The sequence below is a fragment of the Telmatherina bonti genome (assembly GCF_933228915.1).
Source record: "Telmatherina bonti genome assembly, chromosome: 10".
NCBI lineage: Eukaryota > Metazoa > Chordata > Actinopteri > Atheriniformes > Telmatherinidae > Telmatherina > Telmatherina bonti.
The window spans coordinates 19,931,837-19,959,576 of NC_136628.1; the positions used below are offsets into that span (position 1 = coordinate 19,931,837).

The 27,740-nt window shown below is 41.8% G+C and overlaps 2 protein-coding genes across 4 annotated transcripts; one reads left to right on the forward strand and one right to left on the reverse strand.

The window, feature by feature from the left end:
• Positions 1 to 1,932: 1,932 nt before the first annotated feature.
• On the reverse strand, positions 1,933 to 5,965 carry hmgb1a (high mobility group box 1a). The gene is made up of 5 exons (XM_079247999.1): positions 5,881 to 5,965; positions 3,468 to 3,628; positions 3,086 to 3,231; positions 2,747 to 2,921; positions 1,933 to 2,648 (listed from the first exon to the last, which is right to left on the reverse strand). Exons 2-5 carry the CDS (start codon positions 3,612 to 3,614, stop codon positions 2,502 to 2,504), a joined length of 615 nt encoding a protein of 204 aa, XP_079104125.1. The 5' UTR covers positions 3,615 to 3,628; positions 5,881 to 5,965; the 3' UTR covers positions 1,933 to 2,501.
• A 3,349-nt stretch (positions 5,966 to 9,314) lies between these two features.
• Positions 9,315 to 27,416, forward strand: uspl1 (ubiquitin specific peptidase like 1). Of its 3 annotated transcripts, XM_079247618.1 has the most exons (10): positions 9,315 to 9,446; positions 9,742 to 9,833; positions 10,507 to 10,663; positions 11,275 to 11,397; positions 11,496 to 12,420; positions 19,201 to 19,311; positions 21,402 to 21,531; positions 21,943 to 22,068; positions 23,038 to 23,198; positions 25,347 to 27,416. In XM_079247618.1, the coding sequence occupies exons 3-10, from the start codon at positions 10,538 to 10,540 to the stop codon at positions 27,077 to 27,079; spliced, it is 3,435 nt and encodes a 1,144-aa protein (XP_079103744.1). In that variant the 5' UTR covers positions 9,315 to 9,446; positions 9,742 to 9,833; positions 10,507 to 10,537; the 3' UTR covers positions 27,080 to 27,416. The 3 variants fall into 3 exon arrangements, with proteins under 3 accessions (XP_079103744.1, XP_079103745.1, XP_079103746.1); XM_079247619.1 differs by lacking the exon at positions 9,742 to 9,833 and having other exon boundaries at positions 9,325 to 9,446; XM_079247620.1 differs by lacking the exons at positions 9,315 to 9,446; positions 9,742 to 9,833; positions 10,507 to 10,663 and adding an exon at positions 10,726 to 11,032.
• Positions 27,417 to 27,740: the final 324 nt, after the last annotated feature.

Consider the following 27,740-nt stretch of genomic DNA (forward strand, 5'->3'; position numbering starts at 1 on the left):
TGTATGTAAGTTGAAAAATAAGAATGAAGTGCTATCTATTGATTATGCTTCCTTTCTTGAATAACTAAGCAAAATTTCTGATTTTTATTACTTGTATAGACCATATATTCATTCCCATATTTACCTTGAATCAACAATGCTATACTCTTTCTCCACTGAGTTTTCTGTACGAATATGTGAGATTAAAGAGATCCACTGCAGTATAAATCAAGACTCTGGCTGTTTATATCTCTAATATGCAAGTCCAATATGTATTTAAACAAATTATTTCAGGATGACTCATTTAATCTGCATTCAGGGTGCAGGTGCAGGATGTGACCGCTAGATGTCACTCACAGACCAGTTATTAGGCTGAGGGATTGCAGTGAACTCTGGCTAAGATTAAAAGGCTTTAGCTTCAACAGTGGCGCTGTGTAGCTGAGCTACACTGTATGCGCACTTCTGACCTGAAAAGGCCCACACAGAAACTGATCAACAGCTGAGTGCAGCCAGGAGGCACTGCAACTGTTTCTGCATAGTTTCCCCTTCCTGCCACTCACCACCATGACCAGCTGCAATGAGAGCACACAATTTGTTGGACAGCTTGGTGCTCTGGAGTGTAAACATCCACAATTTCAACTGCTTCCCTAACGTATCCTTAACATTATGTCTTACTGTATTACTTACTGCTCACAGTAACCGAGGTGGCCTGGTAAATAGGGCTGACAGCGGCTTGCAGATGTCAAATGTTGATACCAAATTAGCTTTGCATGAGACACTTGTAGTTTTTGAGTCACAGTAATAGTCTACAGCAAACATATCCAAGTAGAATATTCACATTTGGGGGATTTCCGGCCTTCATCTGAAGTGAATAAAATTGTAGGGAATGATCATAATAGGAGGCCATGCCCCCCTCCAGGGTCAGACAGGGCGTTATCAGAGCAGCACAGAGGTCAGCTGCTACCCTGTTTATGCCTGTCCTGTAGCCTACTTTATATCAAGGCTCATTCAGTAGGCCAAGGCTGATCTTGGAGCAGCAACTGAAGAGATATGTGGCACAGCAAGAGACACATCCTTGTATTTTACAGTGCAGGTCAGACATGTCAGAGCTGCTTTATGAACACTTACATATGCTCAGGCTGGGAGTTGGTAACCCCCTTATCTTAATGGGCTCTCTCCCGTAAGGGATGAGGAGTGTGTGATTGTGATCACAATGTGTGGTATTTGTGTGGCTGTTAGGTTTGTTCTGCAGTTTTTAGAGACCAGCCATATTCTTATGTCATTGGGATTTCAAAGCACATAATCCTTCTTATATAAATGGCTTTTTTGTGTGTGTGTGTGTGTGTGTCTAACTCTGGATGGGATCTGGAGAATACATGAGAGATGAAGCAGCTGCATCTAAATAAAACAGGAAGAGTCAGTGATGCATGTTGCATGCAATAACGCTACAACTTTCAGTACCTCCACTGTGGCAAGGAGCATCACTACACAGCCTGTTTGCATATGAACACACTTGGCTAAAATACGGGACGCAGTTATGATGAGTCATACTTCATAGGAACAGCTTATCGAGGCCTGAGTCGTTAGATGCTTTCCCGCTCTATTTAATCGTCTCTGGGCGTCATGATGTCAACTCTGTTTTTCTTCAGTGGTTGGGAATGAAAATTAACACACCAGAAAAAAAAGTCTTTTGCCTTACTGTAGCTGAGTATTTCTAAGTCATTTAACTGCTTAAGTTTTACATCGTAGCATTTTACATAGAGCAGCTTCTTGTCCTACTTAAGATTTTTCCTACTTTCTTTAAAAAAAAAAAAATCACCAACATATTATTTTCTCTCAGATATGTTGTTTATTTGTTTACTTTAGTAAGTCATCAAAACACCTACGTACTCTTCACAACCTGCAGAAATAAGCGACATCAGATCAGATTATCTGGACACAACACAAAACCAATTTATTAAAAAAAAAAGTTTATTGACATCAGAAGCAATTTAAATCTCAACAATAAACGATGCGGGTTGTCTTTTTTTTTTTTTCCTTTTCTAATTTTCTGCGATTACAGTGGTACATAAAGATCAGTATAACAACTGTGATACGTCAATTTCTGATAACGTAATTTCAAATAAAAACACACGTAAAGAAAGAAGAAGAAACACTCAGATCTAACTCAATGTTTTTATGTGCTGTGCACAGCTAGCTAAGGAAAATACTGTAAGCCCACCCCTTTACACTGTACCAGGCAAGATAGTGGTCTAGTAACTACCACTGGGAAGAAAATAAGACTGGCAGAAGGATACAGACACCATACTTGTGTAGTGTTAACTATACAAAAAGGAGAAAAGAAAAAACTGTACAGCATAAAAACAACTGATATACACAGCCTTTTTGTTGGCGTTTACTTTTTGTTGTTTTTTTTTTTTTTACCCCTTTGATACTAATGTATTTTCTTTCAGTAAGTGAAGTGTGTACAAGGGGGTTAAATGCTTTATAAACATGAAAATGACCCCTAAATCACTCGCTGTTTACTCATCATCATCATCCTCATCATCCTCTTCCTCATCCTCGTCTTCATCGTCATCGTCGTCGTCATCTTTCTTCTCCACCTTGGCAGGAGCTTTTGCGGGGGCTCCGCCACCAGTTTTGCCCTTAGCGCGGTAAGCTGCGATGTCCTGTAAAAGGAAGGAGGAAAAGATGGAGAATCTTTGGTCAGTCGCTTGTTAATGGCTCAGTCGCAGTACCCTGAGACAACGAGTCAGCATCTCCTTACCTTCTCATACTTCTCCTTCAGCTTAGCTGCCTTCTTCTCATAGGGCTGCTTGTCCTCTGCAGAAGTACTGTTCCACATCTCACCTAGCTTCTTGGCAACATCACCGATTGACAGACCTGGGCTCTCACCTTTCACCTTGGGGCGGAACTCTGAGCAAAAGATGAAGAAAGCAGATCTGGAAGGAGGAAAGAAAAAAAGTAAGAAAAGTGAGTTGGTTATTTAATCAACATAATTTGTTTAACAAATTGGTTCGGCTTGGAATTATCCAAGTGTGTTCTTCAAAAAGTGTCTTTTTGAAGAACACACCTCTGAAACTCCAGAGTCAACTGTCTGACTTACGGAGGTCTCTTGGGGGCATTGGGGTCCTTGTACTTCTTCTTCTTGCCTCCTCTTGCTGGAACATAGCTCATCATCTCTCTCTCATAGCGTGCCTTGTCCTGCCTGGCCAGATCCTCAAATTTGCCCTTCTCCTTGGCAGACATGGTCTGAAAGCAGAAACGCATCTTTCTTATTGCCGTTGTGCTGCTACAAAATCTACACATAAATATAACTTCGTTTCTACTTTGTAATGGTTCTGCAGCCTGCTACTTGCCTATCTTTGTAAATGTAATAAAAAGCTATAGCTGCCTAAATTCAATGTCCTAAATATCCTAACTACACCAACATAAAAATGGCATGTTATCTCATATAAGTAAAATTTACGACCATGTTTCTGTACTACCTTCCATCGCTCAGAGCACTTCTTGGAGAACTCGGCAAAGTTCACCGAAGCATCGGGGTGCTTCTTCTTGTGCTCCTCCCGGCAGGTCTGGACAAAATATGCATAGGAGGACATCTTCCCCCTGGGCTTAGTTGGATCCTTCCCCATCCTGATGGCAGTATCTAAACACAAAATGTGTCAAATATGATTAACTGCTTTTATGAGGGCAATAACTTTTTAGAGATATGGGTCATTGTTAGTGGTAAAACATCCAAGGCAGCTGGGTGGATATAAATATTTAGAGAGTTGACCTCTTACATGCAGCGCTGACTTTTAGTTATAGTCATTTAAAGCTCATAAATAGGACTAATCTGTTCGTGCTTAGTCTTCTTACCAGCCTAGCACACAATGGAGGGCATCTTTGTCTTCCTATGGACGCTTACTACTGGTAGAACTGCTGGAGCCACCCACCCCTGCTGCTGTCAAACTATGTTAGGACCAGCGGACAGTCTACTTAATAAAAATTTTTTTAAAAAAAAGCATCTAGCATGCACGAGCCGGTTCGACCGTAATGACTATTGACGCTATCTGTAGCATGCCTTCTACATAAAACTTAGTGGTCCGCGGTCTGCTCATATAATGGTCGCTTGAAAACTGTCTAAACAAATCGCATCACACAAAACAACTGTAAATGAGTGTTTTCCTCGCAACGACTTCACGGTCTCTATCACTTTGACACGAAACGACAAAAAGTTTCCAAAGTTCAGCTGCACAACATACACAACAGCTCGCTCTGGATTCATTTCGATATACCTGCTTTTAAAACGACCGTTTTCTGGTGAAAAATGACAAATATATACCCCCAAAACCTAATTTACAATGAAAATAGGCCACCTGGAACCCCTCGTGTTCATTGCGTTTTTGTTTTAATTCAATTCATAACTTCGACACAAAAAAGACACACATTGTAATAAAACACATTTTTTTTATTTCAAATGAATCACTTAAAAACTGCAATTCGGTGCGTTTTAAAAGTCACACATGATGTGTCAATGTGGCCTTTTGTTCTACAAATAATTTGACAAATGGTTTTATTATTTATTTTTCCCTTTATATTTTCCTATTAAATGCTACTGTAACTCCTAACTAAGCTGTGTCGAGCCAAGTAGTAATGGCGCATAGGCTCTCGTTGAGGAAAAGGAGGTCAACAACGACGGCAATATTTCTTCTTCCATTTTGTGAGAATGCCTTCTTCATGAAAGAAAGTCCCCCTCAAATGTCTCCTCCCGCCTCCCAGTTCGCTTTGCAACACGATAAATATGTCCAGAAAGCCGGCGATCTTGACAAAATATTCCCCCGATTGATTCCTATTGCACTAGCCGCCTTGTATAGTAATACATTGGGTCTGTACTGTGTCTATGAGCGGGCTGTGCTACTGCCTTGGTTTCTATGAGCTCCTAATGGCCGCTCGTCTTCATCCACTAACATGGAGAATATGGCTCCTTCTCTTTGTGTCAGCGCACAGCCATTGCACTGCATGCAATAGAGGGCAGAGCGACCGCGGCGACTACTTCATTTTAAGCCCCAATTTAAACCCTTTACGTGCATCGGAAAAATCTCTCCTTGATGTCGTTCGAATCACGAAAGGCTGAATTTTATTTTGCCGTCGTTATATCTAATAGTTACGGGTTTAATTCTTGAGAAAACCCGGTTAGAAAAAGTTGAACTGAACTGCGCCTCTGTCACTGGCTTTCCATTTGCCTCGCTGCCTTGTTTCCTATGCGAATACAGTCAGCCATTACAGTAAAGCGCAGATCGTGAGCTATTTTATTAACAATGTTGTCGAATGAACTGTGGTAAATAAATATACAGCCGTGCATGTTTTGAAACGGTCTGTGTTTTTCTTCTGTTTTTTTTATCATTTTCCAGTGTTTAAATCCAGAGCCGCACTCTCCTTAGTCTTCACATGACAGACATTCAGCTTCGCAATGCACTGCAATGCCAATGGCTAGCTAACGGTGAGTCTTCTACCATTGTCGCTAACCGTGCTGTCCGCTAGACATTCCTGAATTTTTGGGCGATAACTATCACTCGTTTTGACCTCATTTTGTGTAAACGACACGACATTAATATACAAAATTTTTCGTATTTGACGAAATTACCGTTTTCTGTCGAATTTCGCCAAAGTTAAAAATCATTTCTTCCTTTTTAGAGCGTCTGCTCCACTCTCCCAAGGCATAGTAATATGATGTTACCTGCTTAGAGCCGGCTATTTTCTATTATTTTTCTAACGGTTCTCTGCAATAAAAATTATTTACAAGCGATAAAATGTTTTATATTTGACCATGGCAAACACATAATTAGGATCTTTAGAAATGTTATGGTCATTCTCATCATTGTAGATACTTAAAATATTTGCGTGTATGATACTCACCTAGTGACTATCACTGGATCTCAATGCTCTGCAATGGCTGTGTATGAGGGAACACAGGCGATACGCAGTGTCTTCAGTCTTCAGCTCTCTTAACATTACTCTCGGCGGGGCTCGCATGTTATTGGGCAGCGCCCAGTCTGCCGCTCCTTTGATTGGTCGGAGACTTTTCATTGTCCTAATAGAAGATGAAGTCCCATTGGCTGCCTTTTGTGAAACGTCACTGAAGTTTTCTGAGGCGCGTGGATACAAAAATATTTTTGTCCGAGCATGCTGGAGCTGGTAGTAGTGTAGTGTGTTTGCCATAGTATTGAATTCACTACGTTGAGCACAGTGTACAGTAGGCAAGTTAAATGAATGAGGCAACGCGGAGCGCTTGTAGTGAGGGAACGGGGCAGCTGTTTAATGTTGTGCGGCTATGTTGTACGGGCTGTAGCCCTCATCATCAACCGACTCATTGTACCTTCTCTTCAAAACACGTGGACTAATTTGCAAATTATGGTATTGAAAATGTGTATGGAGGGCATCGCGTATTCACTTCTTAAAAACTCAGAAACGATTGTTAATCTTAAATGGGATGGTTATTCACCAGATATGACATTTTAAAAAAGATTTTGGCTTGATAATTGAAACGACAGTAGTATTTCTATTAGCAGTTTCATTGTGAATATACAAGCCATGCTTTTTATTTTTAGCCAGTTACAAACAATATTTAATCTCATTGACTGTACTAGACAGTATTTTAATCATTTCTATGAGGGGTGAGTGAGATTTATAGACACTCAGTGCTGTTGGATAAGTTTGCATAAACCCTTGCATTCTAATTAAAACAAAGGTTTTGCAGCAGGTATCATAAAATCTTCATTTATTGAGTTAACAGCTCAGACTTCTTGTTTATTTTTTCTGTGCATTCTGTGTTCTGCTAGAGAGATCTTTTAGGAGAGACCCTAAATATTGGTACTTTATTAAAGTATGACAGTCTATGCTCCACCCTGATTAAGGCAGGCCTATGAGATCAAAGAGCAACTGTCCAGCAAAGCAGTTTACATTCGAAAGGAAGAACTTTATTGAAGATTTTGACACAGACATACATTTATTTAGCTCTGAGAGGTAATATGAGGTGCTGTGGGACTAACTTTTTTTTTTTTTTTATCTCTAACATTTTTGTTTACATTAAGGCTCAGACAGTTTGACTTTGTATAATTGTTTCATACAGCAGCAACTGGGAGCTTTACCCTACGCCAAAGGACAATGGTCTGTCGAATTAAATAGAATTAAATTAATTTAAAAAAAAAAAAAAAAAAATCTCAACTGCACTTAATGACTTCTTTACAGAAAATAGCATGTCAGACAATTTTTTTTTCTTCTTTACATTGAGATGTTGCTGCTACAAATCAAATAATACACAAAACCTACAATCTGTTGTGCTGCAGTTAGACAGCTTAGTAATTTAACTTATTATGAAAACCAGATTCACTGAAAGCATATGCATGCGAATTTGTTTGTCTGTTCATCAGATGATTAAAACGAAGATTATTTGTGTTTGAAGGGATATGCTATTTAAGTTTGTGGTATTGAAAGAAACCCTAATGGATTATGTGATGTTCCGGTAGCACCAGGAGCAAAGCAATACTGAAATTCATTTTCTGAGAGTGCATATTTGTAATGTAACTTACAACAAAAAATTAGCAGTAGTCTTTGTTTGCACTAGCACACATGTGTGTTACAAAGGACATACATGTAGAAGGGTGTACCTATAGCCATGTGTCCTGTTTGAGTTCATTTTAGGAGAAAGATTTTTCACCTAAATAGGGTCACGTACATTTTTGTGACCCTGTGACCTGACCTCTGGCGCCACCATCAGGGAAAAGATGAGGAATGTGAGTCTGTCAGACGTGTGTTATTTTATAGCATGTATGTACCAAGACATAATTAGGCTTGCAACATGTTATGCTATTATATTTGTTTATAACTTTGTTATAAATTATTCATTCTTACAAAAAGATAAATTGTTCAGATTTACATTCCCACTATAAATTAACATTTCTGCAAGCTGAAGTTTACCCCAACCAGCAATGACCAAACTACAAAATAATAAATAAATAAATAAAATGAAAATAAAAAATAGAAATAAAATAATTAAAGAATAAAATAGCATTATGATTTCTGAAAGGGAAAGGGAGGTTACCTAGGAGTTTTTTCTATTTTGGATAAAACAGTAGTGTATTTTAAGTTTACAAGGTTTGTGATTATTTTCTTTGTCATGTGCTAATGCTTGATAAATCTCATTAGGGTTTAAGAATAATCAAATTTTTCTATTTGTTTTGTGAGCCTATTAAAGAATTGTTTTTCAACTTAAGCAGCTAAGATAGAAACAAAGACAAATGGCTGGCAGAGTTTATTCATATCCTTGAATTAAGAATAGGAAGGATGAACTGATTCTTAATGCCAATCACAACCCAGACTCAGGCCACATGTCTGTCTGTGAGGCTGCCTGTCTGTGCTTCATTTTGCATCAGGAGATGCCACGGCAGAAAGCTATTGCCTGCTCATGTTTATGCATTCTAATGAGCACTCCCTGGGAAAAATATGCAAATTCATTTTGTCATCAAGAGGAAAATAGAGGACAGGAGAGCAGGAGATACAGGAGGGGCTTAAGGGAGGAGGGCACATGCAAGAGGCGGGATTGGGTGGAGGAAAGTGTGTGTTTGTGTGTGTGCACGTCTGTGAATGTGCATGGTGGTGGGGGTTATGAGGACACAATGGAGCTGTTAGAAATGTATTAGAAATAGAGTGAGGGACACATGTAGACCCCCTAACACCCACACCCAGCCAGAATATCTACCAAAAAAAACCCACATTAAGTAGACGTTTAGAAAAAAAATGTATCCATAAATCATATAAATTATTGTATACAAAACTAGATAAGCACACCATTTATAAGGGCCAAGTTTTTGTATTTTTTCTCAAGTGATGAATGACTCAGTTGCTTGTGTTTCAAGTTGTTCTCTAAAAGTACAACAATAAAATTAAAAAGATAATAAGTCATTTTAAATGTAAAATTAAATTTAAGATATATTTATAGTAAATTTGAAACAATACATTTATGTTAATAAATATGTATATTTATATAAACATAAAATTTCTATAAACTAACAGAAAGCTAATTGTATAGATTTAAACTTTAATAACAATAATAATTCAATGCGTGATTAAATGTGGCAGAGGTTTTAAAAATACGTTAAACCGGTTAGCACTGGTTTGATGGGCTGTACGTGCCGTACCAATATGCATGCAGCGCCAACATGAACAATAACTTGAGCACAGACTCTTGCAGTTCGCTTGAGCCACCAAGTGGGGGCCAGCGGAAACATTTTCTTTTTACTGATGGGGAAGACAAAGGCCGATGCACAACTGGAGGCGGCCGGAAGCAGAACGTTTCTGTCACAAACTCGTCAGTCGGTGCACATGGACAGACTCCGCCGGTGTGGATAAATTAACCCAGTTGTGCACGAATGGATTTCACTCATCAACACATTAGTCCTAAACCAAATTCATCACAACTCTCGGTATGTATTATCTGGTTTACTTAAAATAAGAATAAGTTTTTATTGCATTTTAAATCAGATCCCGACCTTAGCCAACTATGTTAGCATGCTAGCCTTCAGGTAGATGAGCCTCTGATAAGTTATTATCGGGTTAAATAATTATTCTTCAAGGATGTTTTAGCTACTGAAACCACTGTATCTATTTTTATAGTATCAAAAAACTTAATTTATTTGTGAATAGGTGGCACCTCAGAACGTCTTACTAATTATGTCATAAAGTTTATCATTATTCATCACAAAATTTTTTTACATGCAGTTGTCACAGGAGTCACGACACTGAGAGTAGAGTGTCAATCAGGCCAGGAGGCTCTACTTGTGAACATGCAGAGAAATCATCAAAACACTCAGGTAGTTTATTTAGTAAACAAATTTCTTTTTTTTTTTTGCCAGTAGAATTTCTAGTATTACAAAAGCAGGTATTTTAAGGGAACATATGCCATTATTTCAGTCCTAACACAGTGAAATAATTTTTTAAAATGCTAGAAAACCTTAATTAGTAGCTCAAATCAGTTTGAATGAAACTTTGGTTGGATATTTGATAATAACATATTGTTATATTGATTTTAGATTAGATTAAAAGAAGCGCATACAATCTAGCTATATGGCAATTTTATAAATATATTTAAGAGAAATCATTAAAGTAAGACATGGGCAAAGTTAAATTGAATATTAGTTCTGAATGTCGGCTTTGATTCATTTTTGATTAATTGCCCAGTCCTAATACAAGTTAAGAAATCTCCTTGTACTCTCATAAAACAGCTGCATTCTTTTTCACAAGCACAGTCAGACAATTGTTGTAAGGTACTTATTTAAGATGTGTTGTTTTTTGGTGAAGTCCTACTAGATTTTAAAAAATAAATAAAACATTGGCTTTTCAGATATTTGGGGAATCTAATAGCTTTAGAATCTTGCACATCTTCTCTGGAACTCTTGCAATTCAATTTTAGAGCTAACTGTGTTTTCTGTGAAGCTTTACAACTTTGTAATATTCCCTCTGTGCTCCTGTATTCCCCCCCTCCAGTCCCTCTGGAAGTGAATCAGGCTGCAGTGATATGGTAATATTGTTTGAATGGCATCGGTCAACCGTGGACCCGAGGAGCAGCTGCTGTTTGCCAATGACTGGTGAAGACACTGGTTTGGGGGTTTCGGCCTCACCACTGGCGGGGTATTTGGGAAAAGTCAGTGGAGCTCATGCCTTCCTCTCTTTGTTGTCACTTGCGCAAAGCTGAATTATATTTGAGACACACACTGTGACTGGGCAGTACCAATCCAAATTGAACAAAAGAAAATGAAAAACAAATGGAAATCTTTGAGTGTAAAAGGCGAAAGTACTTTTGACTTTAATGACATGGAGTGTTTTAAGCTAGTGAACTGTGTGATATCTTGAAAGTCTGCAATATAAAGTTTTACTCTGAGGTGTTTATGTGCTTCTTAGTTTCATGTACTTGCTCATTCTTCCTAACGGAAACACTCAATGATAGATGCAAGGATTAAAGCTTAACGCTTACATGTGCTGGTCTCGTACTTGTATACATCACTTCAGCAAGGTAAATAAAGAAAGACCTTCCTAACTATAAGAATGTTGCTGTGATGAAGGGGACTGTGTTTGTTCAGCTAAAATTTTATGTTGTGTGTAATAGCAAACATTTTTCTGTATTTGTCCAACAGACTATTTTTCTGTTACTTTCCAGATATTTTAAGTTTAGCAGTTACATTTTAAACAGCTAATTCAGGTTATAAATGTCTATGAGCTTAATTAAAGCCTTTTTTTATTCACTGTTTTTTGTAGGTTGTGGGAAGAGCCACTTCACTGGAATATTGTCCTTGGTGTACTTCGAAGGGCTTCACTTATTCTCTGCGCTCCTACCGTATTAATTTCCAGGAGTCAATTGTCCTCTGCACAAACCCACAGGTAAGCAGCTGTCATATACACTAACACGTTTTGTACCTTCTCTCCTCTAATTCGTTTAGCTTGCCACTGTTAATCTACCTGTTTCCATTCTCGCACAGTGCCTTTTCCCTTTGGTCTCCCAGCCCTTGGAGGATGTTTTGGCTAGCTTGAATCCTGTGGAGCCCACTGTTGGGAGCAAAAGAAAACATTTTGCTGCACTGGAAAAAGAAGAGCTGACCAATCCTCCGCTCAAACGGCTGCGATCAAGCGAAGCAGAGGATCTTGAGCCACAGGATAGTACAGACAGTCCTGTTAGCCCTGCAGAACAAGAGTGTGTGGATCCTGTCAAAAATGGCCTGCATGCAACACCTGAGACTCATGGTAAACAGTTAAATGGATACCACAAGGCTTGTCCGGACGCAGAGACGAACGGATGGGCTTCAGTACAAAATGAGGGTGTTGATCAAAAGAGGGGTCCAGATCAGGTTGTGCATGCAGATGACCCTACCCCTCCTGCATATTTGGCCTCACTTGGGCACTTGTCAGATGTTTTGTTGTTGACCACTCCTAAAGAAGAGTCTGCACTCCCTCCTCACTTTGATGGTTTGGAGATATTAGAGGGTGGCCTTATAAAGCAGAATCCTCCTGTACCAAACGGCATGGGTTCTAACCAGAACATTAATGTCAGCAATGTTAACCTTACATCAACTCTGTGTACTGAGCAGACAGAGTTGACAGTGGAAAAATCCCTGTTTGTGGATGTTGCAAAATGTAAAAACGCTGAAAGCATCAAGATGGACAGTGAAGCTTTGTCCTGTAGCTTAGTGAAAGAGTCGGACAAGCTTTTAGGCCTTCCAAAGCAGCTGTTCTGGAGTAACAGTGACAACTTGTGTTGGTTGGACTCACTGCTTGCTGCTTTGGTGAATTGCAAGAGCTTGAAGTGCAAACCTGAAAAGGAGCCTCAGCATTCAACTGTGTGGCAGCTGATGAAAGGATATAAAGCAATCTGTACTGCTGTCCAGGAGCAACAGCAGATAAACAAAGGTAAGGTGTGTGTTTGGTGTGTGTGTGTGTGCGCATGTCTATAAAAGTTCAGATTTGTTGAAGGGTTCTGGGTATTTTTCATCTTCTTTTTAATCAGTCAGCATCGCTTAAATTTCAAGATTGTTTTGTTAGTGAGAGCACAAATTCAGTGACTTTTAGTACCACTTAACTCATTATAGTGTGATGGCACATATAAACACTTGAGATATCCCAGAATCCACCCCGATTAAAAACTTGTAATTCATCCGATCATAGTTTGTGATTTGTCACAGTTTTAGGCTGGAATGTTGTGGCCAATATAATGGACTATTTTCCTAGACTCTTGTGGTTCTCTAAATAGATTCAAGACAGTATGAGAAGATTGATACATCAGAAATGGTGTGAAAAGTAACAAGTATTTGTTAACAATAGATGGTGCCATCCTGAAAACGGCATGTTTTTAGGAGTCCTGTACACAGGACAGAACTGTTAGCTATAAGTTCTCATCCTTGTGATGTACCACTCGCTACCTGAAAACCATGTTAAACTAACCATGTCAACAGGAAGCAGCTAGAAAGGCAGCTCCAGCAGTAGAACAATATGAAGGGTGTGTCATCAGGAATAAAAAAAAGACCATCAGCTTCAAGATGAAGAGGGAACAGACTGATGGGACAGAACTTACTTTTTCTGCATATATTTAGTTCAGAACAACATTGAGCTTTCTTGCCTCCAGTCAATCAGACTTCATGCCCTTCATGAGGACACAGCTTTCCAATTGGACCATCACTCTTTCACCATGTTGCTCAATCATGACCCTTAACACAGCCTCATCTTCCTCCATATCAGAACGTACTAAGACCACCTCTAGTCTGTCTTCTGCAGTCAGGTGAAAAAACACTTGGAGAGACATCTGGATGGCGCCAGCAGCCCCAGGGTTCAAATGGCCTAAGCTGAACAATTACTATATGTTGGGTTCTACAATACCACAACATGACCCCGAGTCATGAGGAACCTCCTATGCTGTGGAAGACGTGCTTCCTTGCTCTTGTAACTGAAAAAAATCTCACCCATCTGCCCTAAATGACTGCAAACTGGTTGCCTTAACCTTCCTTATCATAAACATCCTTGAAAGACAGTTGTTGGTTTATGTTAGTGAGAAAGTGAACACCTTTCTGGACCCATTACAGTTTCCTTATTGTATTAAGCTGAGTGTTTAAAACATAACCAGCTACCTGCGTCTGCAAGCCCACTCATCTGGGCAAATCTGGCAATACAGAAATCCTCATATACAGTTGCTTTGAACACAATTTAGCCTGCAGTCAGCAGCACAGGAGCTGTTCTCTTACCATTTCTTTTTATGGCTTGCACCTCAGACTTCCAATACAACACCTGTCACCTCCAAAATGGTTCGGATAATTGCAGTTGTGGAGTGTATCAGTGACTGACAAGAGGCTGAGAACAGGGAGCTAGTTAATGACTTTGTGAGATGGTAACACATAGAAACAGTCATCTCATTTTGTGCATAAACAAAACAGAAGAACTGGAGTAACCAAAGCACTATTTAAAACCCAGTGGAAGCGGAGTTCGTGATGGATTGCAAGTACCTGGGAGTTTAGCCGGACAACAGCTTTAGACTGCGCCCGTCTACAAGAAGTGACAGAGCAGACCACTTCCGGAGGGCAATTTGCTATGCAGCCATCTGTTGGGGCTGCAACAGCAGAGCTGGAGACCTAAAGAAACAGACTTAAAGAAGGCTGGTTCTGTGCTGAAGAGAGCTTTGAAACCACTTGAGCTAATTGTACAGAGAAGAATGCTGCACAGTAGGGCTGCTCGATTATGGCAAAAAAATTATAATCCCGACTATTTTGACAGAAATTGAGATCTCGATTATTTAACACGATTATCCATAATCTTTACCAACATGAATATAGTTAACATTAAACCGTGGCTTTTAAACAATGTCTTTAGGATTCCACAAATTTGAAAAAACAAACAAATAAAATAAAGCTTTGTCTTGAAAAAGTGCAAATACTTATGTAAACTGGATGGATAAATATAAGTAAGGATTAAACAATGCTGTGTGTCGTGGCGTTCTCAACTTATAACCGTCTAATGCACGGTTTTGAGTTGTTTAATCCGCTTATACCATGGTCCCACGCAGTAAACATTTTTACAACAAGTTTGTATTTCTTTTTTACAACATTTGCTAAATATACTAAATTATACAAACTATTTCATGTTGGTCTGGATGTAGTTTTTATGCCAAACAGCCACTGTCAGGCTACAGCGCATTTCTCTGATTCACCTGTTAAAAAAACAGCTGATCTGAACCAGCTGGTTAACGTGTTGCTACGGTGACGCCCTGTGACGGAGGAATATTATAGTGATTTAACTCGCCGAACTATATGTGCGTTTTATACGAAAATAATGCAGCCAGTTCTCACTGACAATGGTATAAACTATGTTGTTATGAACTTTCACAACCTACTACAGTTATTCTACATTGACCTGCAGCCGGAGCTGACTGAGACTGGCCGCCTGGGAGCACTTTAGGACGGGGAGAAGCTCCTGCTGCTCGTTCCTTACAGTAACTGCAGAACAATATGTGCCTTTTAAGTCAGTCGCCAAAACACCAGAAACGTCTCTAATAAGTCCAGTAAAAGTCGCTAGATTTGTCGCTAGTCACTTTTAACAAAAAAAAAAAAAAAAAAAAAAAAAAGTCGCCAAGGGGGTTTGGAAAGTGGCCAAGTTGGCAACAGAGGCTGAATGAAACCAAAACGGCTGTGGAAGGAGTTTACAGCACAGCGCTGCTATGCCAGTATTCTCGATTGGCAACTGAAGACAGCAGGAGGAAACTGCTAAGAGAAAAATAATCGCACACTTTTATTTTCATGATCGTTGAAACCCCAGATCGTAATTGAGATTAAAATCCGAATATTATGTTTAGCTACCTGTGCAGAAGGGCTGGGCGATTAGACAGTGCTTCACACTTCCTGTATGATGCTGCAAAGAAGCAACAGGCAGTTTGCTCCTCAGGTCCTCTTTAACACACAAGCCTAATACTATGTTAGGATTTCCTCGGAGGGATTAATAAAATGTTTTTCATTGAATTTTTTTTAGTTCATTTTCACAGGCACATGCTTGTAAAAGGACCTGGGGTCTTGTTGTACTGAGGGGCTCAGCAACCTAAATGCTTAGACTGTCTGGGTTTTTTAACTTTTTGCCAGATTGTTGGCATCAGCTTTTCATTAATTCATCTTCAAGATTTGTTAATGATTTGAATATTTAATAGATATTAATGAGCCATAATTTGTACTGAAATGGTTACAGATGTCTGAGAAGTGGATGTATGCAGACTCGTCTCGTCTTCGTGCCGCTTATCTGGGGTCGGGTCGCGGGGGCAGCAGCTGAAAGCCCAGACTTCCCTCTCCCCAGCCAAATTTGCCAACTCTGTGGGGGGGATCCCGAGGCGTTCCCAGGCCAGCCGAGAGATATAATCCCTCCAGCGTGTCCTGGGTCGTCCCCTGGGTCTCCTCCCAGAGGGACGTGCCTGGAACACCTCACCAGGGAGGCGTCTAGGAGGCATCCTAACCAGATGCCCGAGCCACCTCAATTGGTTCCTCTCGATGCGGAGGAGCAGCGGCTCTACTCTGAGCCCCTCCCGTATGACCAAGCTCCTCACCCTATCTCTAAGGGAGAGCCCAGCCACCCTGTGGAGGAAACTCATTTCAGCCGCCTGTATACGAGATCTTGTTCTTTCGGTCACGACCCACAGCTCATGACCATAGGTGAGGGTAGGAACGTAGATCGACTGGTAAATCGAGAGCTTCGCCTTCTGGCTCAGGTCCTTCTTCACCATGACAGACCGGCGCAGAGTCCACATTACTGCAGACGCCACACCGATCCGTCTTTCGATCTCGCGCTCCATCTTTCCCTCACTCGTGAACAAGACCCCGAGATATTTAAACTCCTCCACTTGGGGCAGGACATGACTCCCGACCCGGAGAGGGCAAACCACCCTATTCCGGCTGAGGACCATGATCTCAGATTTGGAGGTGCTGATTCCCATCCCGGCCGCTTCACACTCGGCAGCGAATCGCTCAAGTGAGAGCTGGAGATCACAACCAGATGAAGCTAACAGGACCACGTCATCTGCAAAAAGCAGGGACCCAATCCTGAGGCCACCTAGCCGGATCCCCTCAACACCTCGGCTGCGCCTAGAAATTCTGTCCATATAAGTTATGAACAGAATCGGTGATAAAAGGCAGCCTTGGCGGAGTCCAACCCTCACTGGAAACGAATCCGACTTACTACCGGCAATGCAGACCAAGCTCTGACACCTGTCGTACAGGGACCGGACAGCTCGCACAGGGGGGTCCGGTACCCCATACTCCTGGAGTACCCCCCACAGGAGCCCCCGGGGGACACGGTCGAACGCCTTCTCCAGGTCCACAAAGCACATGTAGACTGGTTGGGCAAACTCCCATGCACCCTCCAGGACCCCAAAGAGAGTATAGAGCTGGTCCACTGTTCCGCGGCCAGGACGAAAACCGCACTGCTCCTCCTCAATCCGAGATTCGACTATCCGGCGGACCCTCCTCTCCAGGACCCCTGAATAGACCTTTCCAGGGAGGCTGAGGAGTGTGATTCCCCTGTAATTGGAACACACCCTCCGGTCCCCCTTCTTAAAAAGGGGGACCACCACCCCAGTCTGCCAATACAGCGGCACTGCCCCCGATGTCCACGCGATGCTGCAGAGGCATGTCAGCCAGGACAGCCCCACAGCATCCAGAGCCTGAAGGAACTCCGGGCAGATCTCGTCCACCCCCGGGGCCTTGCCGCCAAAGAGCTTTTTGACTACCTCAGCGACTTCAGCCCCAGAGATAGGAGAGTCCACCCCTGAGTCCCCAGCTATGCTTCCTCATCGGAAGACGTGTTGGTAGGATTGAGGAGGTCTTCGAAGTACTCCCTCCATCGACCCACAACATCCTGAGTTGAGGTCAGCAGCTCCCCATCTCCACTGTACACAGTATTGATGGAGCACTGCTTCACTCTCCTGAGCCACCGGATGGTGGACCAGAATCGCCTCGAAGCCGTCCGGAAGTCTTTCTCCATGGCCTCGCCGAACTCCTCCCATGCCCAAGTTTTTGCCTTGGCGACAGCCGAAGCCGCATGCCGCTTAGCCTGTCTGTACCCATCAGCTGCCTCCAGAGTCCCACAGGCCAAGAAGGCCCGATAGGACTCCCCCTTCAGCTTGATGGCATCCTTCACTGCTGGTGTCCACCAACGAGTCCTGGGATTACCGCCACGACAGGCACCAACGACCTTACGGCCACAGCTCCGGCTGGCCGCCTCAGCAATAGAGGCACGGAACACAGCCCATTCGGACTCAATGTCCCCCGCCTCACTCGGGACATGGTTGAAGCTCTGTTGAAGGTGGGAGTTGAAGCTCGCTCTGACAGGGGACTCAGCCAGACGTTCCCAGCAGACCGTCACGCCAAGTTTGGGCCTGCCAGATCTGACCGGCTTCCTCCCCCTCCATCTGAGCCAACTCACCACCAGGTGGTGATCAGTTGACAGCTCCGCCCCCCTCTTCACCCGAGTGACCAAGGCATGTGGCCACAGGTCCGATGATACGACTACAAAATTGATCATCGAACTGCGGCCCAGGGAATCCTGATGTCAGGTGTACATATGGACACTCTTATGTTGGAACATGGTGTTCGTTATGGACAATCCATGACGAGCACAGAAGTCCAATAACAAAACACCATTTGGGTTCAGAGGGGGGGGGGGCATGTCTCCCAATCACTCCTCTCCAGGTCTCACTGTCATTGCCCACGTGAGCATTGAAGTCCTCCAGCAGAACAATGGAGTCCCCAGATGGAGCACCCTCCAGCACTCCCTCCAAGGACTCCAGAAAGGGTGGGTACTCTGAACTGCTGTTCGGCGCATAAGCACAGACAACAGTCAGGACCCGTCCCCCACCCAAACGCGGAGGGAAACTACCATTTCATCCACTGGGGTAAACCCCAACGTGCAGGCACCAAGCTGGGGGCCGATAAGAATGCCCACACCTGCTCGGCGCCTCTCACCATGAGCAACTCCAGAGTGGAAGAAAGTCCAGCCTCTCTCGAGGGTACTGGCTCCAGAGCCCAAGCCATGAGTCCAACTATATCTAGCCAAAACCGCTCAACCTCGCGCACAAGCTCAGGCTCCTTCCTCACCAGAGAGGTGACATTCCACATTCCTAGAGCCAGCTTCTGCAGCCGGGGATCGGACCACCAGGGTCCCCGCCCCTTGCTGCCGCCCAGCTCACACTGCATCCGACCCCTACAGCTCCTCCCGCAGATGGTGAGCCCACGGGAGGTGGGGCCCATGTAACCCTTTCGGGCTGAGCCCGACCGGGCCCCATGGGCAAAGGCCCGGCCACCAGACGCTCGCTCTCGTACCCCACCTCCAGGTCTGGCTCCAGAGGGGGGTCCCGGAAACCCGCGTCCGGGCAAGGGAACATTTATGCCCAGGTTTGTCGTCATCATAGGGGTCTACGAGCCCTGCCTGGTCTGGTCCCTCCCCTTGACACCTGTTTGCCATGGGTGACCCTACCAGGGGCATAAAGCCCCCGACAACATAGCTGCTAGGATCTTCGGGACGCACAAACCCCTCCACTACGATAAGGTGACGACTCAGGGAGAGGCAGACCTGGATGAATAAAAGTTGAACAGTCTACACTGTCAGAAACAATCACTGAGAACACAAAGTTTTTCCTGTTTTTATTAAACTGAACTTGTGTTTGACTAGATGGTGTTGCGAAGATCCCGAGACATGCGCTGCACAAGGCCATCGTTGACTTGGAGAATCTCAGGATGTCTGTGTTCAAGCAGTTGCAGCCCAAACTGCACTGCGAACTGGGTAAGCTCAGGTTCACATTCATTGATCTGTCAAAAACCTGCTTGTTGTCAGCATCACCTCCAGAGTAGAGTAGAGTTGAGTCTTAAATCTTGGGATGGCAGCACATAAATAAAGCACATTCTTTTCTGCATTATGCCCACAGCTCAAGTAACACACACACAGGGTGAGTTGCAAATGTGAAACAGAGAATCTGTAAGAATGGCTTAATAGAAACGTTCACAGTGAAGACCTGGTTCAGTCCTCACATGTGTCATCCCTGTCAAGAGTTTGAGCATAGAAATATTGTTGGTGCTCTCTACTAAACGATAAATAAACTGAATCTTGAATCCTGATTGTAACATTTCAACCAGAGCCTTGACAGATCGACCAATTGCTTTTTGGTTTTTCAGCTTTTTTTTTAATGTGAAAATTATTTGAGGGGTATTTAAAGGGGTTGATTTTCACTCATTCATGTAATGTATGATGTATTTTTTCCATATGATGATATTCCTCATAGATGTACAGTTTTCTCTCACTATATCAGCTGAATGCTTCATATAAAACACATCAGCTGTAAATATCACTTCCCTACATGTTTAAGCTTGTTAAACAGTCTGTGTTTTACTCTTGAGGGTTTAATTGTTCTACAGAAACGGTAAGGTCGTAACCAGTGTGAGAATAACTGATCTCTTATTTATGGGTTTCACCACTGCAGAAAACAACTGTGCAGGTCCTCATAGAGGCACGCATTTCTTATTACATGCTGTTTATGGTAAAAATTCATATAAAGCTAAGTGATGCATTGCATTATGTTTTACAAAACAGCGATGGGTGGGAGCATTTAAACTTTGATATATGGTTGGATATAGCAGTGAAAAGCTTTCTCATTCATTTGGGTCTGACACAGAGTAAAACAACAACTCTGCACTGCAGCTAATTATTTTAGGTATGATGACCTCTGACTCCTGGAATATCATAGAATAGTGTTGGGAAGTCATTCATGTAATTAATAATAATAATGATGATAATAAATAATTCATTGAATTTCCCTTTGGGAATTAATAAAGTATTTTTCATTCATTCATTCATTCATTCATTCATTCATTCATTCATTCATTCATTCATATAACCTGAAAGTTGATCAAAGAAAGTTTAATAAGGACTGATTACACATTAGAAAACAATGTAAATGCCATATGAAAATGTAAAATGTTTAAAGTGAAAATCAACACCACCAAAAATAAAAACAATTGGCATTAATAAAAATAACAAAGCAATGCTTTTTTTCCTGCCTGTCTGCTAGTTTCCTGCGCGTGTTGGATCAGGAACTCTATGCAAATAGTGCAAGGCTTTTGGGAGCAGGAGAGATGTCTGAGCGAATGCTTTTCAAACACAGCAACGCGGGACAAAAGTGCTCCCAGGGCCCCTCAAGCTTTCTGTTCTTGAATATTAATTTTCATAAAGCCGAGCTCTAAGCTTTTGCTTCCAGATTACAGCGACAAAGAGGGGTTTTTAAAGGAGGAGTCTGTCCTGTTTTGGGACGTACGTACATATCTCCTACACAACATGAAAGTCTTCAAACAACCAAAGCTTTAAATAACTTTATCTTTAATTTTTTTTTTTTACATCAATAATATTAAAAGGTAAGAGTTTTACCAAAATACATACATGTTGTTATGTTATGCATGTGTTTTTGGTATAGCTCTTGGTTGCCACAAAATGTTAATATAGGAATATCCAAAGCTAGGTTTAAACTTGATCTTTTAAGCAGTTATCACCTGATATCACATAGTGACTGGTCTAGACTTGCCAACCTGGTATTTTGCTCCGCTTATGGCAGACAAGTCTTTGTTCTATGGAACTAGGAGAGCTTGGTGTAAACACGGGGGCATAATGAGGGGGAAAGCTGTTACGGCACAGTTGACATACAGGCTGAAAAGGTTGTAGTTTTCAGTTTTAGGATTGACAACCCAGGGGATATCTAAAATGTCGCCCACATCTCATTCACAGATTAAATTCTTTGAAATTACTTGGAAATGTAGCTTGTAACCGCTGCTGCAGCCTGCACTCACAGAGCAATGCTCTCTAACTGCTATGTTTGGGCTGTTTAGGTCAAAGGGAAACTCCGGTGTTCGCCATGCCACTTCTGCTCACAATGGACTCCTGGGTGGAGCGTCTGTTCCAGACGACCTTTCACTGGGAGTTCAAGTGCAGTGAATGCAAAGTCACCACAACAGAAAGGTAGGTGATGATTTATATTAATCTATTTTTTCCCATAAGCAAAATAATCATCAGAATAATAATGGAGGATGAACGAACAAAAAAATGGGTGCTTGTTTCGAAAGCTTTATTTAACAGCAAAGATACTGAACAAAAACGGCAGACTTATTTGTCTTGTTAGAAATCAAGCTGGGAATGAAACCCCATGCTGCTGCAGGTCTGTGTGGAGAAAAAGTTATAAAATCCTGAACGTTTGATGTTTACAATTGCTTCCAATAAGACTTAAACTCCCTAATATTGGTCAGATTTGAAAAAGAATGAAATAGAAATTGAGGAAATGCAAGTTCAGCTGGTAGGGATCGTTTCCTGGTTACTGACCACGTCCCTGCTGAACGCCAACTCTGAATTTGTTTGTGTGTGTGTTTTTTTTAGGGTTGTGAAAACTCTTCCCACCTTCACAAACATTTTGCCTAACTGGCACCCACTTCATGCTGCTCATTTTGCACCGTGCAATGCCTGCTCCAAGAAGAATCAGATGAGGACTATGTTGCTGCAGAGGTAAGAAGTTCAGTCTAAAAAAAGGTTCCTAAAACAGGGTCTCCTTCTCCTATGTTGTATACCAATAGTCTGAATTGGCTTTCAGTCAGATTATCATATGCAGAGTACTCAGGATATGACTTTGTGTGCAAATTGCACATGGACTTATATATACAAATCAGTATATACATGGAAGTGGCAACAGATACACATTATAATGGTGTAGAAGCGCAACTAAGTTGTAGGTTAGAGAAATGTTTAAAAAGGGTCTCCAGATCTTGTTAAATTCATCCTCCGATTCTGAGGAAAGCAGCAGATCTTGTCAAGACGTGAGCATGACATGAAGCCACTGGATATGACTGCCTTGGGATTGTCACATTCATTACAGCAGGCGACTGGGTCTTCATACACCTGGGACAACCTGACTATGGATATGGGGGCCCTGTGGACCACCTTAAACTGTAGCTGGGAATAACAAGCGCAAATAACAAGGAACTAACTAAAGAATTGAATCCTTTATGTCAGGGATCCACAGTCCTGGACCTCCAGAGTCCAGTGTCCTGCAGGTTTTAGAGGTTTCCCTGCTGCAACGCAACTGACTCAAATCAATGAGTAATTATTCAAGTTCTGCACAAGTCCGACTGTAAATTAGGTGTGTTGCAGCAGGGCAAGTAGTGACACCTGCAGGACGCCTGTGCTTAGGGACCAGGATTGAGGATCCCTGCTACATCTGAGATGTTGAGGTTAAGGCTGTTTTCCCAGGCAGTTCTGCTAATCTTGTGCCCTTGTGTTTGTTATGGATCAGGGAAAGTACTCCTTTTACAGATACAAATTTACCACATTAGAATATGAAGCCTTTGGAAAGATTGAAATTCTTATAAAAGAACAAAAAAAGTTTTATTATCACCAAAGCTTTTGTTCTGAAACTATATCCGATTTCCCATCTAGACCTCTGCTTGAACCAAACTTTTGCTTCATCTCTGTGTGCAGAGTGCCTCCAGTGTTTGTACTTCATTTTGTGGAGGGGCTCCCGAACAATGATGTCAGTATCTACGCCTTCAACTTCAAGGGAAAACGCTACTCAATCACAACTGTCATACAGTACAACCAGCAGATTAAGCACTTTGTCACCTGGTTTCACAATAATGATGGTATGTATGTTCTTTCCTTTTTTTTTTTTCCAGAAAGAAAGTATGATAACTTTATTTTTTAATTATCATCTAAATGTTTTAATTGCATTTCTCCTCTGGATAATGCTAGAAAGAGGTTTTTTTTAAATCTTCAAGTCACATGAAGTATAATGATTAAGTACATTGAAGTGTACCAACAGCACATTCTGGTGGGAAGCACATGAAGTGTTTAAATAGGAATAACATCAGCTTTTAACTAGGGCTGGGCAATATGACCTTTTAGTAATATCCCGATATTTTTATGGCATGTCACGATATACGATATATATCTCGATGTTTACCTTAGCCTTGAATTAATGCTTTGGTGCGTACAATCACATCAGTAAGATGATTTTGTGTCTACATTAAAACATAATTGTTCATACTGCATTAAGAGATGCTGATTTTAAACATAAAATGAAGAAAAACTTATCAAAACCGTATTTATTGAACAGTTAAAGCAGTCGCAGAAACATGTCATTTTAAAACAAAATAAAGTGCCTTTGCATGATGTAATAAATGCAATGTATGAAAATAGGTGGTCTAGGGAGTGACTTTTTAAATGAACTAAATTTGTGGTACTACTACCTGTTGTGGCGACACTTTTGCAACATACTTTGCATACGACAGTTGTTTGGTCAACATCCTCTCTCTGGTATCCAAACCAGCGCCAGATAAAGGATCCTGTACTATTTTTCTTCTATTCTTTTTTTTTTTTTTTGCCACTGAACAGGCTATTCCTGTTCAGTGGTATTCAAATTATTTTGAATACCATTAAAACTACATTGTATAAATTAGCTTTGTCCTGCTTTATTAAATGTTAGATTATCAAATATCAAATTTAACCAAAGGATTGTTATGTTTTGTGGAATAGCTAGCTGCATGTTCAACCCTCCTCCTTTATCTGGGCTTGGGACTGCCACAGTGACCCAAAAGAGACACTTTGGCAGAGATACATTTGTTTTTTATTTTTGTAGTTTTTATTACTTTTAGTTTAGTCTTTTTTTCATTTTTTAGTTTTAGCTTGCTCTGGGTTGAACTATGATAAGGCTTTGCTTTATGGATACGTTTTTGAGTCGTCTTGTATTTTTTTTTCATTGCCGAGTTTAGTGTAGAAATCAGTCTTATAATACAGGCAGAATGTCCTCGTATCGTCTCCAATAAACGGCTTCAGCCAGCTTTTAATTCAGGGTTTGATTCCCACTCCTTTCTGTACTTTCTAGAGACATGACGAGCTAGATAAATATTTAGCTTGTGTCACACACACAGCGGATGAAGTGAGTAAGCGACAGAGGCTGTGAATGTAATCAAATAGAATTTATTATTTTTGCATGACGTGAAAAACTTTGCAATTTACATCCCACTCTGTAATCCAGAGCGGGATCAGTGGCGGATTTGGCTGTTCATTGTGACTGTAGATGGAGTCGTGCAGGAGTCCTCTCTGCTCCTCTGACTGGCTGCAGCTGCAGCCGGAGCCGACTGGGTGCTTTAGGGCGGGGAGAGACTGTTGTTCGTCACAATAACTTTACAATATGCGCTTTAAAGTCGCCAATACACCCGGAAAGTCTCCAATAACTCCAGTAAAAGTCGCTAGTCGCTTTTCACAAAAAAAGTTGCCAAGGAGGGTTGGAAAGTCGCTAGATTTAACGAGAAAGTCGCCAAGTTGGCAAGCGTGTACTGGAGTTCTCTGCTAGAACAGCTGCTACACGCTGCCTCTCATGACGTAGCACGTAGCTCACGTTATGTACGTAACTAGGTGCGCTTGCTTTAACTCTCTGTGCAAAGCGGTGCAGAGTCGAGGAGGAGTGAGAAAAACCCGCCCACAGCTAAAAACAACTGCGTGACAACAGGATACTTGAATATGACGAATATAGACATTTTCTGTATTCCACAGGGGACTAGCCACAATATTTTGAGTATATTCGATATATTGCCCAGCTCTACTTTTAACACTTGTTTTGTCATTTAACGTGCAACTCGGTGGGTTTTAGAGGAGATTTTTAAGTTTTAAGGTTCTTGCTCCTGACTAGGGGCAGATAATGTTTTTCCTTCTCTTTATGGCAATTATAAGTTATTCCAGTAAAATCCTGTAGTTACGTGCAGAGATAACCTGTGTGCTTGTTCCTTCAGGATCATGGCTAGAATATGACGACTTAAAACACCCAGACTGTCTGACCCATCACAAGCTCCAGGTCCCTGCTCATGAGATGCATATCGTCTTCTGGGAGGTCGAGGATGATGCAGAACCTTCTGTTTGTTCCCCCTCCACCACATTTGTTGATTCTTCCCCACCTGAAAAGAATATCCCTTTTTTAAATGACAAAGTAGATGGACCATTGGCTGTGACTCCAGATCAGACTCTTCTGGTGCCTCACGATGATACCGACATCATTTGTGCACTCACAGGGGAAGAAGGCAGCAACATTATGGACTCTACAGTCACAGCCGTTGAAGATGCATCCATAGGTGCAACGACGTTGCTCGACACCTTTGAGGGACTTACTCACAATGACATCATCACGCTCACCCTGGTGGAGTTAAAATCTGAATCTGAAACCCAACTTGACAGTCACCAAGCTCAGGAATTGAGTTTTCCTGGAAGGATTGAAAAGCTGGGTTCCACATCTGACAGCTCCTCCCATGCAGCAGGTGGTGACATGTGTGACAGCATTGATGTTGAGCTTCCCACTAACCCGAACTTTTCTGATAAAGAGCCAAAAGATGACTCCTGTGATCCACTTGTGCCACCTTCCAAAACGGGACAAGGCAGAACCACCACATGCAGCACAGTGGACAGACAGATGTGCAAACAGGCAGCCTCATCTAAAGCAGCTCCACTCTCCTCCCAAACTACATCCCCAGAGCCATTGGAAGCTGTCAGTCATACCCCCGAGATTCCTGCTGCTCAAGACAACACACCACATATGGAAAGTAAGAAAGCATCCCCCGTCTTTTCTACTAACACCTCACCTCTGTCCACCAATCAGAAATGTTCCACAGATGCGCCAGCACTTGATCAAAATGCTCGCTGGTCTTTCCTGCTGAGCAAACACCCTCTAAATCAAATTCACAAGTCCGTTGCAAAACTTGCACTCACCCACACACCCTCCTTGGACACACAAGTGAAGCCCTCTCATCCTGTCCACTCCACTCCCAATCCTGTAAAAGGACATCCGATTCTCGCAGGACTCCCTAAACAGCAGCTTTGTACAGAAGAGAGCGAGAGTCTCCCTCCAAAAGCTGCGGAAATGTATGGTGGATTTGGTGCAAAGAGCTCATACATCCAAAGTCCATCCCCAGCACCCCTCAGTGTGGAACCAAACCACTTAAAGTTAATCAATTCCACTGTAACCTCAGGTTTGTCCCATCCTACATCTGCTGCAAGGCAACTTTCTGAAATCTGCTTGTCAAAGAAACACAGCAGTCAGTCCTCCAAAGTTCCCCCAAATCTCAGTGAAACTGAAGCCCTCAGATACAAGCTAATAAAGAAACTGAAAGCAAAGAAGAAGAAGCTTGCAAAGCTGAACAGCCTGTTGGGATTTCAAGGGGGACCCTGTGTTCAACCAGACAGCACTGATCTGAACTCTCCAAGTACTGTCACCTCCAGCACCTACGATGGCTCCACCTGCGATGACTTCCTGTCAGACCTACTCTCGCCAGCGACGACTGTCAGCAACCTTTCTCCAGACAGCACCGGCTTCTTAGAGATGCTTGCCAGTGGGAATGAGGGAGCTGAGCAGTTGAACTGTTTGGTCAGCACTGATGGTGCAGCGTCGCAGACCAGCTGTAGTAACAACACGCCTGACACTGAAAACTTCCTGGAGGATTTTCTCTCCCAGTGCTGCGGCTTTGACACCGGGTGACAGAGCTGCTTATTTGAACGTTTCATTTAATGTGGTGCTAGATGTCATTTGCAGGCTTGTTGGCACAGACAACCTGATGATAACATTATTCAAAGAAATTTCAGCTATGTGCACCTTATTCGTTTATATCCTGACATGGTTGATGTTGATCGTGAAGGATTTTAGTGGTCTAATGTGGCGTTAGAATATGTTAATTTCTTGCTCATTTGTATGTTTGTTTTTTCCTTTTGTTTAAATATTTGGCACTTTGTTTTTAATGCCTAATGTGTTTCTTGCATTTATTTACAGTGGTAATTTCTTTGACAAATTACTTGAAATAAAAAAAACTTTACTGTCATTCATTAAATATTTTCATTGACTATTATTTTAATAAAATGTATAGGAATTATTGACAAAAAATTTGCCCCATGGGCATTCTGTGGGAAATAGTTTTTCTCATTTTAACATTATATAAGCTGTCTTTTTCTTAACTTTTAGTTATTAATATTTTCATATTCTTGTTCCTAATTATTAATGTACTTGTAAATAATACTAGTAAGCATTAAAAAAGGCATGCAGTATTTGGGTGGAAGACCGAGGTGATACCACACATACAAGCAGGAAGTGTGAAGCCCCTAGTTGTAAACCATAATGGGCAAGCTATGCTCTCTGTTTTGCATTA

Bases quoted from the DNA above. Each gene is read 5' to 3' on its own strand.
- uspl1 (XM_079247618.1), top strand. From the start codon at position 10,538: ATGGTAATATTGTTTGAATGGCATCGGTCAACCGTGGACCCGAGGAGC. The intron at 12,421-19,200 runs GTAAGGTGTGTG...GTGTTTGACTAG, and splicing joins GCAACAGCAGATAAACAAAG to ATGGTGTTGCGAAGATCCCG. The intron at 22,069-23,037 runs GTAAGAAGTTCA...CTCTGTGTGCAG, and splicing joins AGGACTATGTTGCTGCAGAG to AGTGCCTCCAGTGTTTGTAC.
- hmgb1a (XM_079247999.1), bottom strand. From the start codon at position 3,614: ATGGGGAAGGATCCAACTAAGCCCAGGGGGAAGATGTCCTCCTATGCA. The intron at 3,232-3,467 runs GTAGTACAGAAA...TTCTGCTTTCAG, and splicing joins AGTGCTCTGAGCGATGGAAG to ACCATGTCTGCCAAGGAGAA. The intron at 2,922-3,085 runs GTAAGTCAGACA...TCCTCCTTCCAG, and splicing joins AATGCCCCCAAGAGACCTCC to ATCTGCTTTCTTCATCTTTT.